Below are 14,952 nucleotides of genomic sequence, written 5' to 3'. Positions count from 1 at the left end.
TATTGCTTGAACTGAGCTTATTTCCATTCATAGGAAACCAGGCCAATTTTTTACCTTGCACATTAAAATTTCAACTGGGAGCTGCAAACCACAAAATCAGGAGTGTTCCTACTTGTGTGAATATTCAACACTTATGCAAATACGTTTTCATTAAACTGCTATAACAACAGAACACACTGAGAAAATACCCTATTAATATGTAATCAAATGTAATATGTGCTCAGTGGATGAAATATACATGACAGATTGGCTTTGGATAACACAGAGCAGGCAGGTCGTCTGAACCTCGCACAAAAGCTCATTGAAATTCCTTTCATTATGACTGTGGCACTACAGACAAAGAGATGAAAAAAATGATTTCTTAGGGCGGCAGGAAAAGCCTTGCATCACTGATTTATGATTGCAAGGACTTGTGCAATTTCACTTTTTGAAAACAGTCAACAAAAACATGTGAGATGAACATTTGGTCTTTTTATTTACAAATGTTACTGCTTGCTTCAATGCCATTCGGTATGTGATTTTATATATATATATATATATATATATAATCTTCACGTGGAAACCTGCTTATGTGTACAATGCTCCCTCTATCAGTGAAGAATCCAAGTGCTCTTCAAGCAGACGTTTCTTTAAATATACTTTTGAAAGAACTATAATAATCTTAAGTAATTCTCCCTGTTACATGATCAGAATACATTGGTCAACAAACATGTTAATATCACAAGACTTGGCAGAGGACGAAGCATAAAAACAAGGAGATGAACCTGCAGCATTCCTGTCTCAATATCTCTAAAATGTGTCTCAGTGAAGGTCATAAGGAATATCTGCCTCTGTAATCTTAGACGATTTGCTGCTTGACTAGTTTCATGGATAAAACATTTAAAAACACTGATGCATGCAGAACCCTTTGTACAACTGTAATACTTAATATGATATAAACACATTAAAGTAGCCAACGTCTTCGCAAGCTTACCCTCTCCATCACACACTGTAAAAACACACAATTCTCATTAGCAAGTCAACCGGAGTTTTCTGGAGACGTATGTAGAAGCACTGTATGTCCAAACCAAGTGTCCCCACTATTTGCAATGACTTTATTGTTTACGGATTGTTGTCACAAGTAGTTTCCTCATCGATCTGCTGGAGTACAGTCACATCACATAGCTGTTGGCTGAGCAGCTAAAAGAAAATTAATACCAGCGTTACACTTCAAGGGAAGACGAACAAACACGTCGTAATGCTGATCAGCTTTGTCAGATACTCACTTTTGAATCGTATGTAGCAGGAGTTACAGTAGAGCTGTTTGTTCCGTATTCTGACTTCAGCCCCGGCTTCCGATCCTCCGAGGTCACACTTGCACTCGATACACTGAGGAAGTTTAAGAAAAGTAAAAGAAGTTCTTATTTTAAAAGTACACTACAGGCAGACAGATAAGGGAAAGACAGGCCAAAAGCCACCAATAGCTGGAAAGAGAGACATCAAAATTTAATAATAGGAATGAGTAAAAAACAAAGAGTAGCAGGAAGTGAAGTAAAGACTAAAGTTCCAGGATGAATCAACAAGTGTTAGTAGGAAGAAAACGTGAGGGGTTAAGTAGTCTGGCCTGGAGGTTTTGGCACAGAAACTACTTTGTTCAGCTGTAGAGGAGGTCAGGACCTGGACATTCACCAGGATTTATCAGGTTAATATTAAAAGAAAAGGAGCCTGGAGTGATCGAGTTGGTCGAGCTGCAGATGTGCTCTGGGGCCGACAGAAGCCCGACTCTCACCTTGAAGCAGCCCAAATGATAACAGAGTCCAAGGGACTCGATGATCATGGCCGCTCCTTTTCCCAGCGGGGTGTCACAGAACGTACAGATTTTCTTGCCACTCACTGACCTGGATTACAGAATGTATTGGTGTGATTTTTTAGAGCCAAGCACAGATGCATAATGCATGTATAAATGTTAACACACACACACAAAAAAAACAATACACACCTTGGTATACCACAAGGTATATAAATCTGACAATAATGAGCACAATTAAAACATTCTGTAATATACTGACATGTACAATCAATTGCTAGAAACGTTTTCCTGATATAAAATAAAACAAAACGATCTATGTGTAGTTTTAATCTTAAAATATCAGTGTTAAGCTAACAGGGAAACACACAAACTAATAACAATAGTGTATGTGACAGGGTAATTTATTAGGAATCTTGGAGAAAAAACATTAGATTAGTCTGAATGTCATCTGTGAACTGGAAGACGAATGGATGTCACAGAAAACCATCATATGCATCAGGACATTGTATCACATTCAAAGATGTAACATTTCCAAAAAAGTTAGGTTCAGTTTACCTTTGCCACCACTCCCCATCCAGTGTTATGGTTTACAACACCACCACCTGGACTATGATTTTGCAACCCAGTATACCAGTGAGTGGTTAGAAAGCAGCGGGTGGAGGTGTTAAGTAAAGCAGCCTTCCTGATTTTACCTGCTCCGCTGCTGAGGGCCCCCTGCCTCAGACGTGGGCTCTGGAGAAGTGGTGGGCGATGTAGAAGAAGAGGGAGAGGGGGAAGGGGTCTGCCGGGACCACGGGGACGAGGGGGTTCCTGCCCCACCTCGGAGGGAGCCCATGGAGTAGGAGGAAGGTAAAGTGGAAGAGCCGTACCGCTGGGGCCCAGATCCACCACTGTAAAAGGAATTGCTACCGGACAGGGCAGATTGAGGTCGAACGTAGTTTTGGGCAAAAGAGTTGCTTCTGGTCCATGATGAGTGCCAGGGTTTGTAGGATGAGTCCAGGTTGTCAAGAGACTCCCCTCTGCAAAGCCAACCCATGCCACAACCCCATATAAGCTGGTTAGTGGACACATTCAAACTGTCTGGCTACCAACTGTGCCTTGCTTACCTTATTTAACCATTAATAGCACAACCAATTTTACCAAGGCAAAGTCAGAATGGTAGCCAGACTAACATTTCACTCAGCATATTACCAGAATATTAGTAGGTTTAAGAAGACAACCACCACCAACACAACAGGAAGGGGATTCCTCAGGCATGCTGGTGAGACCGTACCTGCGCATGGGTGGCACATTGCTTTCCATGTCGGCAGAAGTGTTGGAGGAGTTTTGGCGGATCCAGCTGTTGTCTGTCAGCAGCGAAGTCTTCTTCTTCATTTCATTCAGGATCTGCTGGCGCTCCAGCTCTGCCTGTGATAAAGGCTGCTGACCCGTCTTCTCACTCACTCCAGTGCCCGTCACTACTTGCAGACAGGAGAAATAAACAAAAATATTAGCATTGGTAAAAAAAAAAAAAAAAGGAATAGTCAAATTTATTTAAGTCAAAACTGAAGCCCATCTGGCAAAGGGCAGAGAAATTGGCAATTGTAATGATGATATGAATGAATGTTATTTCAGTACAATTTCAGTGGATCACAACAGCAAAAAATGAATCACCATTATGAAATTGGCAGAAAAAAAAAGAAGAAAAATCACACTGCGGTCAATCAATTAATTATTTTATTTTGCTCCAAGTAATTTTCTGGCTGGCTGACTTGATTGATTTACATTTGACTGGCCAACTGTTGATTAAGGCTTTTGATTCTGCTGATCAAATGAGAGCAGACTGACAGGTTTCAGATAGAAACGGAGGGGCGGCGATACAGGGGCCGAGCCCACCTCTCTCTGGCTGTCTGTATCTCATTGCATTGAGGATGTTTCGCCTCTCAATCTCCAGCTCTGATGCAGCCCTCTGAATCCGAGCCTGTTTGTCACGTGCACTCCTCAACTGTTCGTCCAGCAGCCACTGAGTCATACCTCCTTGCTGCCCATACACACCTACAGTAGGGTGCAGCCCATGTGTGCAATGGAATTTGCACATGCAGTCAATTAAAAAAAACACAAACAAAAACCCCCAACATGGAATAGGGGGAAGAAAAACTAAGAAAAATAGAGGCTTCTGACTAGCATAAGCTAATAAAGGAGATCTAACATTTCTAGTATCATAGTTTAGTGCTGCATTCACAGCACAAGCCTCATTAAGGATGTAATAACATTTAACTGATGAAAAAATAAATCAAGAAAACTGACCTTTCCTCTGAGGTTTATCCTCTTCATCAAGCTGGGGAGAAGATTTTGATTTTGCCCTGTCAGAGAAAGAAAAAAATAGTCATTTTGTCAAATGGGAGTAATTATAACTACATAACAATACTACATACAACAGTTTTAAAATTCAAGTGCAAAGCAATGAAGCACAGGAGAGAACCATGAGCAAGGCCAATGTGCACATCCTGATACTGTTTTTAGAAATCAAGAAATTTTGAATGGCAAAAAAAAAAAGAAAAGCGGCTTTATTTTTTGTGGACATTATGAAATAAAAAGCATTTTGACGTGTCACACACTACAGCGAAACCTTATTATATACCCTGCTGCTGATTGCAGAACAATCACAGGTAATTGCCTTCTCAGCTGGAGGCCTAACCCACTTCCTGAAGGACGTTTTTCACAACCTTCTATTTAAAAATGTTTAAATCATTCAGTTCAAACAGATGTTTGCAGTATATACCTGCACGGGACATTTGTTATCATTTCTCAGTTTTTAAGTTACATCTGTCAGAAAGTTGATAATTCTGCACTCTGTTTACTATTGAGGCCATAGTGGGTGGTGGAGTCGTACTGGAGAGCATTATATGGAGAGATGGTTCTAATATTTTGGCCACCCTATTTAAAATAAAAGAGGTGGACAAAACATTAGGACCATCTCATAATGTGCTTTACTATATCATCATTCTGTTAATGCAGCAACGCCCACTGAGTTCGGGGCCAACGAGTTATAGTTATATAAATAGCTAGGTGAATACTAATTGTTTTACTGTACTGCATTAAAATGCTGAAGTGGGGACAAATTGTCTAGGTCACTATTCTGAAGTACCACATTTAAAATTATTTTAAGTCATTGTTAACATAAAAGGTACGTGAGTTTTGTTATTATTGCTAGTTGTTGATTAGCTTGATACCTAAAGTACAATTAACTTTAGAATGTGGCTTCAGATGCAATAAACCTTGTCCTTTACTAACCTGTCAATGGAGGACAATGGAGGCTGGACATTGTCAAAGCCATAGGAGCCACCAGTCCTTTGGTGATAGGTAGTGTGTAGAGAGAGCAGGGATGAGGGTTATAGCACAAAAAGCACATGCAAACACATTGCACTTATGTTAATGCGCAGACCATAAAGCAGATTTTCTTTACATATGACTGTGTTGTTATCAGCATGGTGGGAAAATGAGGAAGACAAAAAATGTGATGAGTGTTAAAAATACAAGAGGAGCAGAGTCTGTACTGACCACTGCGGCTCCAAAGCCTTCTCCCGCTGTCTGCGCTCCTGCTCTGCAGCTTCCTGACGCCTCCTCTCCTCCTCCCTCTCCTGCTCTTTCTTCTTCTGCCATCTCAGCTCTTCCTCCTCCCTCCTCTTCCTGTCTTCCTCCTGCTGCCTCTCTTTCCTCTTTCTCTCCTCCTGCAGAAGCTGCAGCTTCCGCTCCTTCTCTTCCCTCTTTCTCCTCTCCTCCTCCTCCTGCTTTTCTTTCTTCTTTCTCTCCTCCTGCAGAAGCTGCAGCTTTTGCTCCTCCTCTTCCCTCTTTCTCCTCTCCTCCTCCTGCTTTTCTTTCTTCTTTCTCTCCTCCTGGAGCAGCTGCAGCTTTTGCTCCTCCTCTTCCTGCCTCTGGCGCTCCTGCTCCTCCTTCCTCTTTCTCTCTTCCTCTTCCCACACAGTGGAAGTAGGCTGCTTGACGGGAGAGAGGGGCGAGTGTGGGCTGATGCTGTGGCTGTTCACCTCAAGGTTCAAAGGCTGCAGACAGGACAATGGGCAGAAAAGAGGAAACATTGTGAACTGACAATGTAACCTCCAGAGGAAATGCAACAACAGTGGAGAAACTCCTACCATTCCCTTTGCTGACAAACCAGAAAAATGTTTTGAAATTTCATTCTGAAAGGACTTTTTGTTGCAAAATAATGGGCTTTTTTTTTTACAGAGTGGAGATTGTTCTGTACTCACTTCCCCAAAGTCTTATATGAAATGGACCTGCTTGCCTGGCCACATAATTACTGAATAATTAAAGCTACTTTGATCCACAACACTTTCAAACCCCTTAGGATAATTTTAAATAATTTAGTGCTATGAGTCCACAGTGTAATACTCTCCATAATTTATATGAATTATGTTTTCTTTCTTACCTGTTGTTGGCTTTTGGCAATCTCCTGCTGATCTCTGAGCCACTCTTGCTGCAGTTTTTCCTGGTCTCGCTTATATTTCTCCTGGAAGAAAAAAAAAAAAAGCAGGACGAGGTTAAAAGGTGAACTAAATTTTTGACATATTTACAGAGGGCTTTGAAAGTGTTGTGTTGTTGGCTGCTTACTTTGAAAAGTCAAAAGAGTACAACAAAGATTTTATTAGTCAACTGGTATAATTGTTCTTTCATCATAAATTAAAGAATTTTAATTCTTATTTAGAAGGATGCAAACTTTTGCACCAATACAATTTTCGTTGGTTTACTATAACCATAACTAAATTTGCACTATTTAAATGTGCATTGTTGTAATGTTAGGTTAAAGGTTACGTTTGCATTGCCTATATGCCATTTCATCTGATAAATTATTTGAAAACTAACTTTAATTAATTTCTGAATAAAGAAATTCTACTACCTGAAAGTGCCTTAAATATTACGATGATGAAAAAAATCTGCATTGTTGTCAGATGATTCCAAGCTTACTTACATGTTATCTAACCATCTAACCAAACCTAGAGAAGCTTGCCCTGGGCAGGAAGTCTCCATGGCACACAGCATGAAATCAGGCCGTTTATCCATCAGGGACTAAGACTGGAGGAGTAACAAGCCTTCTCGGCTACATCAGCGCTCTGCTTGGACACCTTTGATCTCCATCCAGAAATAAATCCCCCCCAAAAAGTGTTGACAGTATTCTACTACATTTAGATTGGACGGTTCATAGTCGCTTTACTTTCAGCTGCCTGAGTGCTGTCTAAAGTTTCTCTTTTTAAATTTATTAGAAACAGAATATATATAATGGGAAGAGTTCCTGTAGCCATTTCAATATGCTGTGCTTTATCTTTTTCAAGCTGAGACACAGAACAGATACCTAGGTGTTTATTCTAGATCGAATGGGACTTTCACTAGTACACACTACAAATATGCACTAATTATTCGATTATTAGATGAACCTACAGACCTGCAATAAGCCCTGCCTTCATGAAGTTCATAATGATCATCTGAGAGATGTTGAATCAACTTCAAGCTAATTTTGTAGGTGGTTTGTAGTGAATTTTGAATTGTGAAAGGTATTTTCCCCAGTGTAATATAGTGTATATTCAATGTGTTACAATATGGACACCCACACAAGACAAGAAAATTATGCATAAAAGGTTTATATTTGCATTAGGTTTGTATTGAGCACCACAAAGCTACAGAATCAACGCCTCTCGAAGCCAGTTTATAAAACCTGAACAACAGTATTTATTGCAGGCCTGTTCCATGAAACTGCATTACATTTAGATGAGTATAGATAACAAAATGGCAACAAGTTGTATTTGGTAGAGTCACATCATATTTACTGGGGCAGGCTTTTATGTACCTGTAGGAGGCGTTCCTGTTCTTTCAGCCATTTTTCTTGCCTTTTACGCTCCTCCTCTGGGTCCCATGACCAGCGGCTGGAAGAGGAAGTGATTGGAGGAACAGGCATCTGAGGAGACGGAAGAGTCATTAAAAACGAAAGAACATTTGTACAATGTGAAATTCCCACTGGGATGAACAAAGTATCTATCTACATTCAGCTGAACCAACTGTTTCGCTGGTGTCTTAACCTGCTTCTGGTGATTGTTTTTAAAATAAATCTAAAAGTTCCAAACATAAATTTAAGCTCAATATTTTAGTTTTTACTTCTAATTTAAGACAACTGGATCCGAATAATTCTTATCGTCCCATCAACTCCTAACAGTGTTTTTCTACATAGCCCCAAATCAGAAACGTATCTTTGCAATCTGCCCTTTATCACAGTAAAGTTATCGAGTGAGTGAAAGGCTTAAGCAACAGCGTGCACCCACTCTAAAGTGAACTGCCTATACAACCTGTGTTAGATGCTCAGCAATGCGTCTAGCCTTTGCTAGAAGTATTATTTTATTAAAACTGCTGAAAGACAAAAATGCACTTTATGCATTGATAATACTACTCACATCTGGCACCGTAGTCTCTGGTCCTCCTTGAAAAAAGAAATAACCATTCAGTATTTAGAGCATAAGCAAAGTAATAAAGAATAAAAGTTACATGGTGGCTTTATATCATATCATATGAGCAGAAAGTCAGCAGGCATATTAAAGATCATGAATTTATGACTGCAAATGAAATTTCAAAAGAGTAATTGCAGTTTTCAACAAGCCTCAAGTAACAAAGGTCCAATTTCTGCCACTGGTTCTTATTGAGTCTCTTAATTTAAGATCATCCTCATGTTGAAATTTACATTGGATGTCAGCCCAAAACTTAATAGGAAACTGAATGCGAAAATCAATAAACTGATTATGAGGACAACTAGACCAAACAAGCATGCACAAGATGCACAACTACAGCACAGCCAGTCTGAAAGGTTAACAGATGCTTCAATCCATGCATGCTAAGAGAACAACAGGAAAGCTTTTAACTTCATGCGCAGCAAAGTGAATAGTGTAACAATGTGTTGAGCCATTTGAAAAACACTACAGTTTGTATTTATGGTTGGTCCACTGGAGATCTGTCTGACATGCTGTCATGTTGCTTCACACATTGTTTTTTTGGGTCATTTCTTACATTCAAATAGAGCTCATAAAAAGTTTAGTTTTGGTTTGGGAGTGTGTATATACAATTCCTTAATGTGCTCCAATTAAAAACAGCATGTCAGCATCCCAGGTTGTACCAAGCAAAGGTGAGAACATCACTGCACACTCAACCTCGTTTACCACAGAGGTAGACCAGCGCATTGACACTGGACCCTGAGCTGCCTGGAGAAAGGGAGGGCACAACAAGGGTTAAGCTCCGGCACCAGACAAGACTACTGGAAAAAGCAACAGCCCCCCCCCAGACAGGAATCTATTTCACTTCTCAAAATCAGTTGATAATAGGTTCCTTATTAATTTTGCTGATAAAAAAAAAAAAAAACATGCAAAAATCCCTTGGAAATCTGAAGAGTACAGTGAGAAAAAAGCACAGGAACCCCAGCCAACAGGTTACAGAGCGGTTCTGATTCTCACTAAGAGTACTTTGTCCCTGTTGGGGCTTTCATTTTTACCTTTTTCAAAAAATTCTGACCTCCGTTTTAGGTTTTTCAAAGATATGGGTTCTGACTCTATGTGAGAGATAGAAAATAGGTTAGAGTGAGGCACACCAAGAAGAGAAACATGTTTAACCAGCAGAGACACCTCCCTCTATAGAGAGACTGAAATATGAGTTAGACAGACACACAGTGCAGTAGATAATATGATAATAATACAACAGTCCAACGTTGGCAAAAATTGTTCTCTCACAATGAGGTCAGCAAAAATATTGCCCCTTACAGGTGTGTTTTTGTATGCAGCACAGAAATAGTCATCCAGATCAATTTCATAACCTTTCTGATTATGTGCTCTGCTCTTTACCTTTGTTCCTCATGGTCACAGACTCCTCGCGGAGACCTCCATTAACTCCGTTTGAAGCCACGTCCTGTGGGAAAACACGGCAGGGTGTCTGCTCATTAAAAAGGTGCTGGACTGAGAGCTATACAGGGAAAGAAATCGATCAAACCTGAGTCAACCTCAGCCATTCTGGGTCACTTACGCCTACTGGCTGGGCAGGGGCCTCTTTGGGTGGCAGCGGTTCCGTGGAAATCAGCGAAGTGAAATCCAAGCTGGATTTGGCGATGTTCATGTCAGGAGGACCTAGAAGTATTGGATGATCCGTACTGGTCAGATTGATGGTCTTATGGCTTTTATATGGTAGGGAAGGTTGATCTCTGTCCCAGTCTGCATGCAGACAATGTAATGGCAAAAAAAAAAAAAAAAAGGATGTGCACATGTACATAAGAACACAGTTTTTTGCAGTTTGTTTTACTGTAGTTCTGTTTATGTGCAATCCAGCATTTGACACAAAATTGTCTCCTTACATGAAGAACACTATAAAGCAGGAGATAAGATTGCTGTTATGGTGTTGGTATAGAGAGCAGCAGGGGTGACAGAGAACCCACCTTCCCCAGCCATGCAGCCCATTTAAAGCTTCTATAAACCCACACAGTGTTTTTAACAGGCTCACAAACACTTACTAAAAGATTTTAACCTGTAGTGTGTGTTAGTTCAAGTGAGCTACGCTGGGTGTATTATTTTTGGAAGGACAGACTGATGCAGCTGTAAAAAAAAAAAAAAAAACGTAAGCCTGTTATACCAACCCTGTGAAAACAGCACACTCACACACCACAAAACTGAGATGAGTTAGTTCACCACAAGGAAAACACTGCATGGATTTAAGGAGGAATGCTGATGAGACAGAAAAGACAGAAAAACAAAAAGAAGAAACGACCAGTAGAAATAGAAGCAAACAAGAACACTGTGGAAAGAAAAAAAAAAAAAGGAAAGAAACACACACACACACACACACACACACACACAAACACACACAGGGGCAAAAAAAAAAGTTAAAATAAAAACCACTGAGGTCAACACAATAAAAGTCTCCCTTCATCAAATGGAAAATAAAAAAAACACAAACAGGTCCCTCACTGTTTAGCTGTCTTGAGATCATTCATGGATGATTTCACAATAGTTTACCGGTCAATTTGAAGTGTCAAAACTGTTTAGCAACGCAAGCAGCATGAGCAGCACTGTCAGTCCAGGAATGTAACCCTTTAAGTGTTTCAATCACTTTCAATTTAACGCACACACGAACGCATAAGTATTCAGATAACTCACTGTTCTTGCCATGACGCCGTATATCCATGACTAGACTGCCCTCCTGCAGAGCCTCTTCTAAGTGGGACTTCCAGTCTGTGTAGCTCATTTCTGCCACCTGGTGCCCGTTCACTGTTAGCACCTTGTCTCCGACCTGAAGCGGACACATATCGGCGGGGCTGCCTGCAAGACACAGAGGACTGGGTCAGCAGCAGTAAGCGCATCACATAAATCTTTCTAGAATAATTCCAAGTGATACAAAAAACAAAAATTGACAACAAAAAATCTCCACAAAGAAAAACTGCAACGCATCAATCAATCAATCAATCAATGTTCGACGATGACGTTTTTACTTAGGTTGGGTTTTATTAATGTGATGCAAGTTTTTGATTTGTATTATTCAAGACTTTTACATACACACAAACATTTTTGAAAAGTAGTAATTTCTCTTTAACTTTCACTTCCATAAAGTGAAACAAGATAAAACATATTACATATCTGCTATTATTAATTTTACTACCAATGTGTCATTTATGCACTGCATGGCTTAATACAACTTAGGTTTTAACTAACATCCTTTGAACATGACTTCTACTGCCTTTACAGCATCTTCTTTACACTGGATATACTCTGGACTACTGCTTCTACCTGATGCTCGCTGCGGTTTTACATGCAACTAAAGCAAACAGCTACGTAACTATGCTCTAGGCTGAGACTAACTGTGGCAAAGTAACATTCTATGTCTTATGGTGAGACGTGCATTACAAGGGTTACATATACTTTCCTAAAATACATGGTATACTGTAATGTAAGGGTGGGCCATCTCAGTAGAAAGAGAGGCTCAGGCCCAGCAGATCTGACCCAGATAGATGCTGCCCTACATAGGTCTGGCACTGCCACAGCAATGGACTGGAAAACCTGCTAACAACTAACCAGCAGAGCCTTGCTGTAAAACATAATAGTTTCCAGTACTGTATCTTGGAAAACATCTGAGTGAAATGTGGTCACTGCCTGTGTGATCTTTTTCCACTGGATTTGACCACAGAGAATGTTGTAGTTTAATGTTGCCAGATTGGCTGCTGTCACACATAAGGGAAAGTGAATAACAACTCAAACCCCCTGTTCGAAAGCATTTTTCTTATTGTTTTATTGATACCTGGCTGAATGGACGAGACGCAAACTCCTGTGGAGTCCCAGGCGGCCTTGAAGCCAAAGTCTCTGCTGCTGTTGGGTTTCTGATTCAGGTTGAGCCGCATCTCACAATAGTTCTCCTACAAACCAAACCACAACATGGGTGAGTCGAGGTCAACACTTAAATGCGAGAAAAGCTGATTTCAGTGTACAAACTTGGTCCTGACTTTCTCATCGCTTAAGGGAAGAGTCAGAATGTCAGTGTGTGTGTGTGTGTGTGTGTGTGTGTGTGTGTGTGTGTGCGCATGTAAGCCTGCCATGGCAAGAAAACCTTGTATTAATAATTTAAAGCTGTTGATTAAATGCCAATCTCTTCCGATGCTGGAGTACAGCACTGTTACTTTAAAGCAACTTACACATAAGAAGCAGAAGCTGATGCTAGACCAGTGCATCAGGCTTCAGTTTACTTCAAAACAAAAATAATTTACTACAAAATGTTTCACTCTTCACACTATCACTGTTGACCGCAATTCATTTATGACATATTATTTATCAATTCCTTCGACAGTCAACAAAGATCTGTTTTGTCAGCTGTAGGTAATTTAAGTGCATGTACCTGGCTGGATTCTGTGGCCAGAGCAGAACTCACTAGACCTTCACTTTTGGGTGCAGAAGGGACAGATGAGATGTTCTGAGTAAAAGTGGCACTCTTTGTTGGGGTCTCTTCCTCCTCCTCCTCCTTCTCGCCTTCTTCTTCTTCTTCTTCTTCACTGCTGTGGGCTGAACTTGAGTTAGCTTCATCCTCAGACGTCATGAACTGGTGGTAACGGCTCGGCACAGTCGACTTCTTAGAAACACTGACATCCCCATTGACCCGCTTGTTAGAGTTGTCCAACTGTTCGGGTTGAATACAGAAAGGCAAAGAAGTTTAAAAATAAGTTTATGCTTAGACAACACAGGTTGATGATGACACATTAACCTGTTTAATGAAAGAAGAAATCATTGGGTGAATGCACTGTCAACTCTTTAAACGTGTGTGAGACTGTTTTCAGTTACTAAACAAGCCTCAAGATTATTTGCACTGACACAATTAAACATCAGGTAGTGCTCAGATGCACAGCCTCATCCATTATTCATGCCGTAATCAGATCAGACTCTTGGTAAACAGCGATGTACTCAAAGCGCTCTCTCTGTTACCAACAAGATAGACAAACACTTTTTCCTCCTTTTCTATAGACGTCCTTCAGCCCTTTGTGCTGCACTAGTAGTTTGTGTTTAGCCGTTAAAAAAACCTGGTACTCACGGTTGAGGCTCTGGGCACTGAGGTGACACGAGAGGGCTGGGACCCGAACGGCCTTGGTGCGATTACTGAAGTTAGACGTGAGCTATCCACTCTCTGGTAGCTCCTGGGGAGGGAAGCAGAAACCCGAGACACCCCTGTAGGCTTGGGTTCCATTGAGCTGAGCTGCGGCTGTTGTTTGTACAGAGAACCAGAGGGAGGGGCCTCCGTCTCAGTCTGTGCGCGCGACAATGGGCGCCTTGGCTCGTAGACCTTTTGCAGGGAGCTAGAAGAAGAGACGATGGTTGTGGTCTCCTCTGTCTTGGCAGTGCTGTTGTGCTCTGTGACTGGACTGCTCTGGGGAGGTGCAGCTGCTAGAGACTTGGAGCTCTGGAGAGAGCTGCGGCTTCTGGGAGTGATGGTAGGAGCATCCACAGTTTCAACTTCCTGTGAGGTGGGAGGGGAAGCGGCCCTGCCAGTAGCGGGGGAAGCAGCGACGGGCTCGTGCTTCTTCAGAGGAGGCTCAGAGGGTTCTGGGGTGTAGTATGGAGCGTCAATAGTGTAGCTCCTGGGAGGGAGGGTTCGCGTACGAGGGGAAATGACAGGTTTTTCAAATACGTCCTCGTCATCCAGGTAAGAGAGAGATGCGATACGACTGACACCTCTGTTAGTTCCTTGGGTATCTCTGTGGATCAGAAGGCAAATGGTATAAAGACGTAAATAGGAAAAAAGTGGACAGTGATGAGGAAAATATTTAACAAGAAAAAAGCGAATGTGGGTGATGGGGAGAAGTACAAAGGTTGGGTATATGGAAGTTACAAATGGTGGAGTGACCATGACAAGATAAAAAAAAAAAAAAAAAGCCAGTCAGATTGAAAAAATAAGGGGGGCAGAGCGGTGGGCCAACAAAGCAGGAGGCAGGTTGTAAGCCATTGATTAAATTACATTTTCACACTGACTGAATTACAAACAGTCTTCTCTCACTACTGCACAAATATTCCTGAAGTCTGTGTTTGATACTGTAAAACTTCTCATGCACGTCATTTCTTTAATTACCTTAGCAAAGGATCCCCTTCTGAGTGTTAAACAAAAGGTGTAAAAGAGGAAGAAATTCAGTGTGTTGTTTTTTTTTTTAGTAAAGACATGATGAGGTAAAAATAATTAAAATTCTATAATTAGACATAGCACAAATATCTTCATTCTTCAAAAGTACCTGAACAGATGCATCTTCTCTTACCTTTCCTCTTGCATCTCTTTGAAGGTCTTGGACCTTCTGTTATCGCCGTATGTAATGTTCTCTATCCTCTCCCGCTCCTCTTTCTTTTTCACTATGTCAGAGTTGACGCTCTTGCGCCTGTTCTTCCATTTGCTCAGGTCCTGCAGAGAAATCAAAGCCACATCACCACTTGCATCACTTCCTAACAGTTTAGCTTAGATGTGGATATAACGCAGTGATTGTGTTGCACATCTAACCCTACAGTAAAGTTGAGAAGGAGAGAGAAAGACAAAAAAGAGAAAGGGCTACATTTGAAGGTGTTCTATTTGTGTGTGTTAGACTCCTCCCGGCTCACCTCCCCTGTGTACTGGGGACTGTGTGACCTAAA

At 41.0% G+C, this 14,952-nt stretch overlaps 1 protein-coding gene across 18 annotated transcripts in view; it reads right to left on the bottom strand.

The window, feature by feature from the left end:
- Positions 1 to 451: 451 nt before the first annotated feature.
- Positions 452 to 14,952, bottom strand: part of lmo7a (LIM domain 7a) — a 43,591-nt gene continuing 29,090 nt past the window's right edge. For 5 of the 18 annotated variants that reach the window (XM_067515139.1, XM_067515142.1, XM_067515140.1 and 2 more), the window contains 21 exons: positions 14,586 to 14,725; positions 13,373 to 14,033; positions 12,686 to 12,964; positions 12,095 to 12,209; positions 10,960 to 11,121; positions 9,836 to 10,020; positions 9,658 to 9,721; positions 9,312 to 9,368; positions 8,983 to 9,024; positions 8,227 to 8,252; positions 7,629 to 7,736; positions 6,216 to 6,296; positions 5,330 to 5,829; positions 5,063 to 5,119; positions 4,076 to 4,131; positions 3,665 to 3,823; positions 3,063 to 3,249; positions 2,482 to 2,808; positions 1,769 to 1,877; positions 1,266 to 1,368; positions 452 to 1,179 (listed from right to left, as the gene is read on the bottom strand). In XM_067515139.1, the coding sequence (XP_067371240.1) occupies positions 1,157 to 1,179; positions 1,266 to 1,368; positions 1,769 to 1,877; positions 2,482 to 2,808; positions 3,063 to 3,249; positions 3,665 to 3,823; positions 4,076 to 4,131; positions 5,063 to 5,119; positions 5,330 to 5,829; positions 6,216 to 6,296; positions 7,629 to 7,736; positions 8,227 to 8,252; positions 8,983 to 9,024; positions 9,312 to 9,368; positions 9,658 to 9,721; positions 9,836 to 10,020; positions 10,960 to 11,121; positions 12,095 to 12,209; positions 12,686 to 12,964; positions 13,373 to 14,033; positions 14,586 to 14,725 (3,441 nt within the window). In that variant the 3' untranslated portion in view covers positions 452 to 1,156. The remainder of the gene's footprint in view (positions 1,180 to 1,265; positions 1,369 to 1,768; positions 1,878 to 2,481; positions 2,809 to 3,062; positions 3,250 to 3,664; positions 3,824 to 4,075; positions 4,132 to 5,062; positions 5,120 to 5,329; positions 5,830 to 6,215; positions 6,297 to 7,628; positions 7,737 to 8,226; positions 8,253 to 8,982; positions 9,025 to 9,311; positions 9,369 to 9,657; positions 9,722 to 9,835; positions 10,021 to 10,959; positions 11,122 to 12,094; positions 12,210 to 12,685; positions 12,965 to 13,372; positions 14,034 to 14,585; positions 14,726 to 14,952) is intronic. The other 13 variants (XM_067515141.1, XM_067515147.1, XM_067515153.1 and 10 more) reach the window with 13 other exon arrangements.

The sequence above is a fragment of the Channa argus genome, chromosome 9 (assembly GCF_033026475.1).
Source record: "Channa argus isolate prfri chromosome 9, Channa argus male v1.0, whole genome shotgun sequence".
Lineage (NCBI taxonomy): Eukaryota > Metazoa > Chordata > Actinopteri > Anabantiformes > Channidae > Channa > Channa argus.
This window is presented reverse-complemented; position numbering and strand designations above follow the sequence as displayed.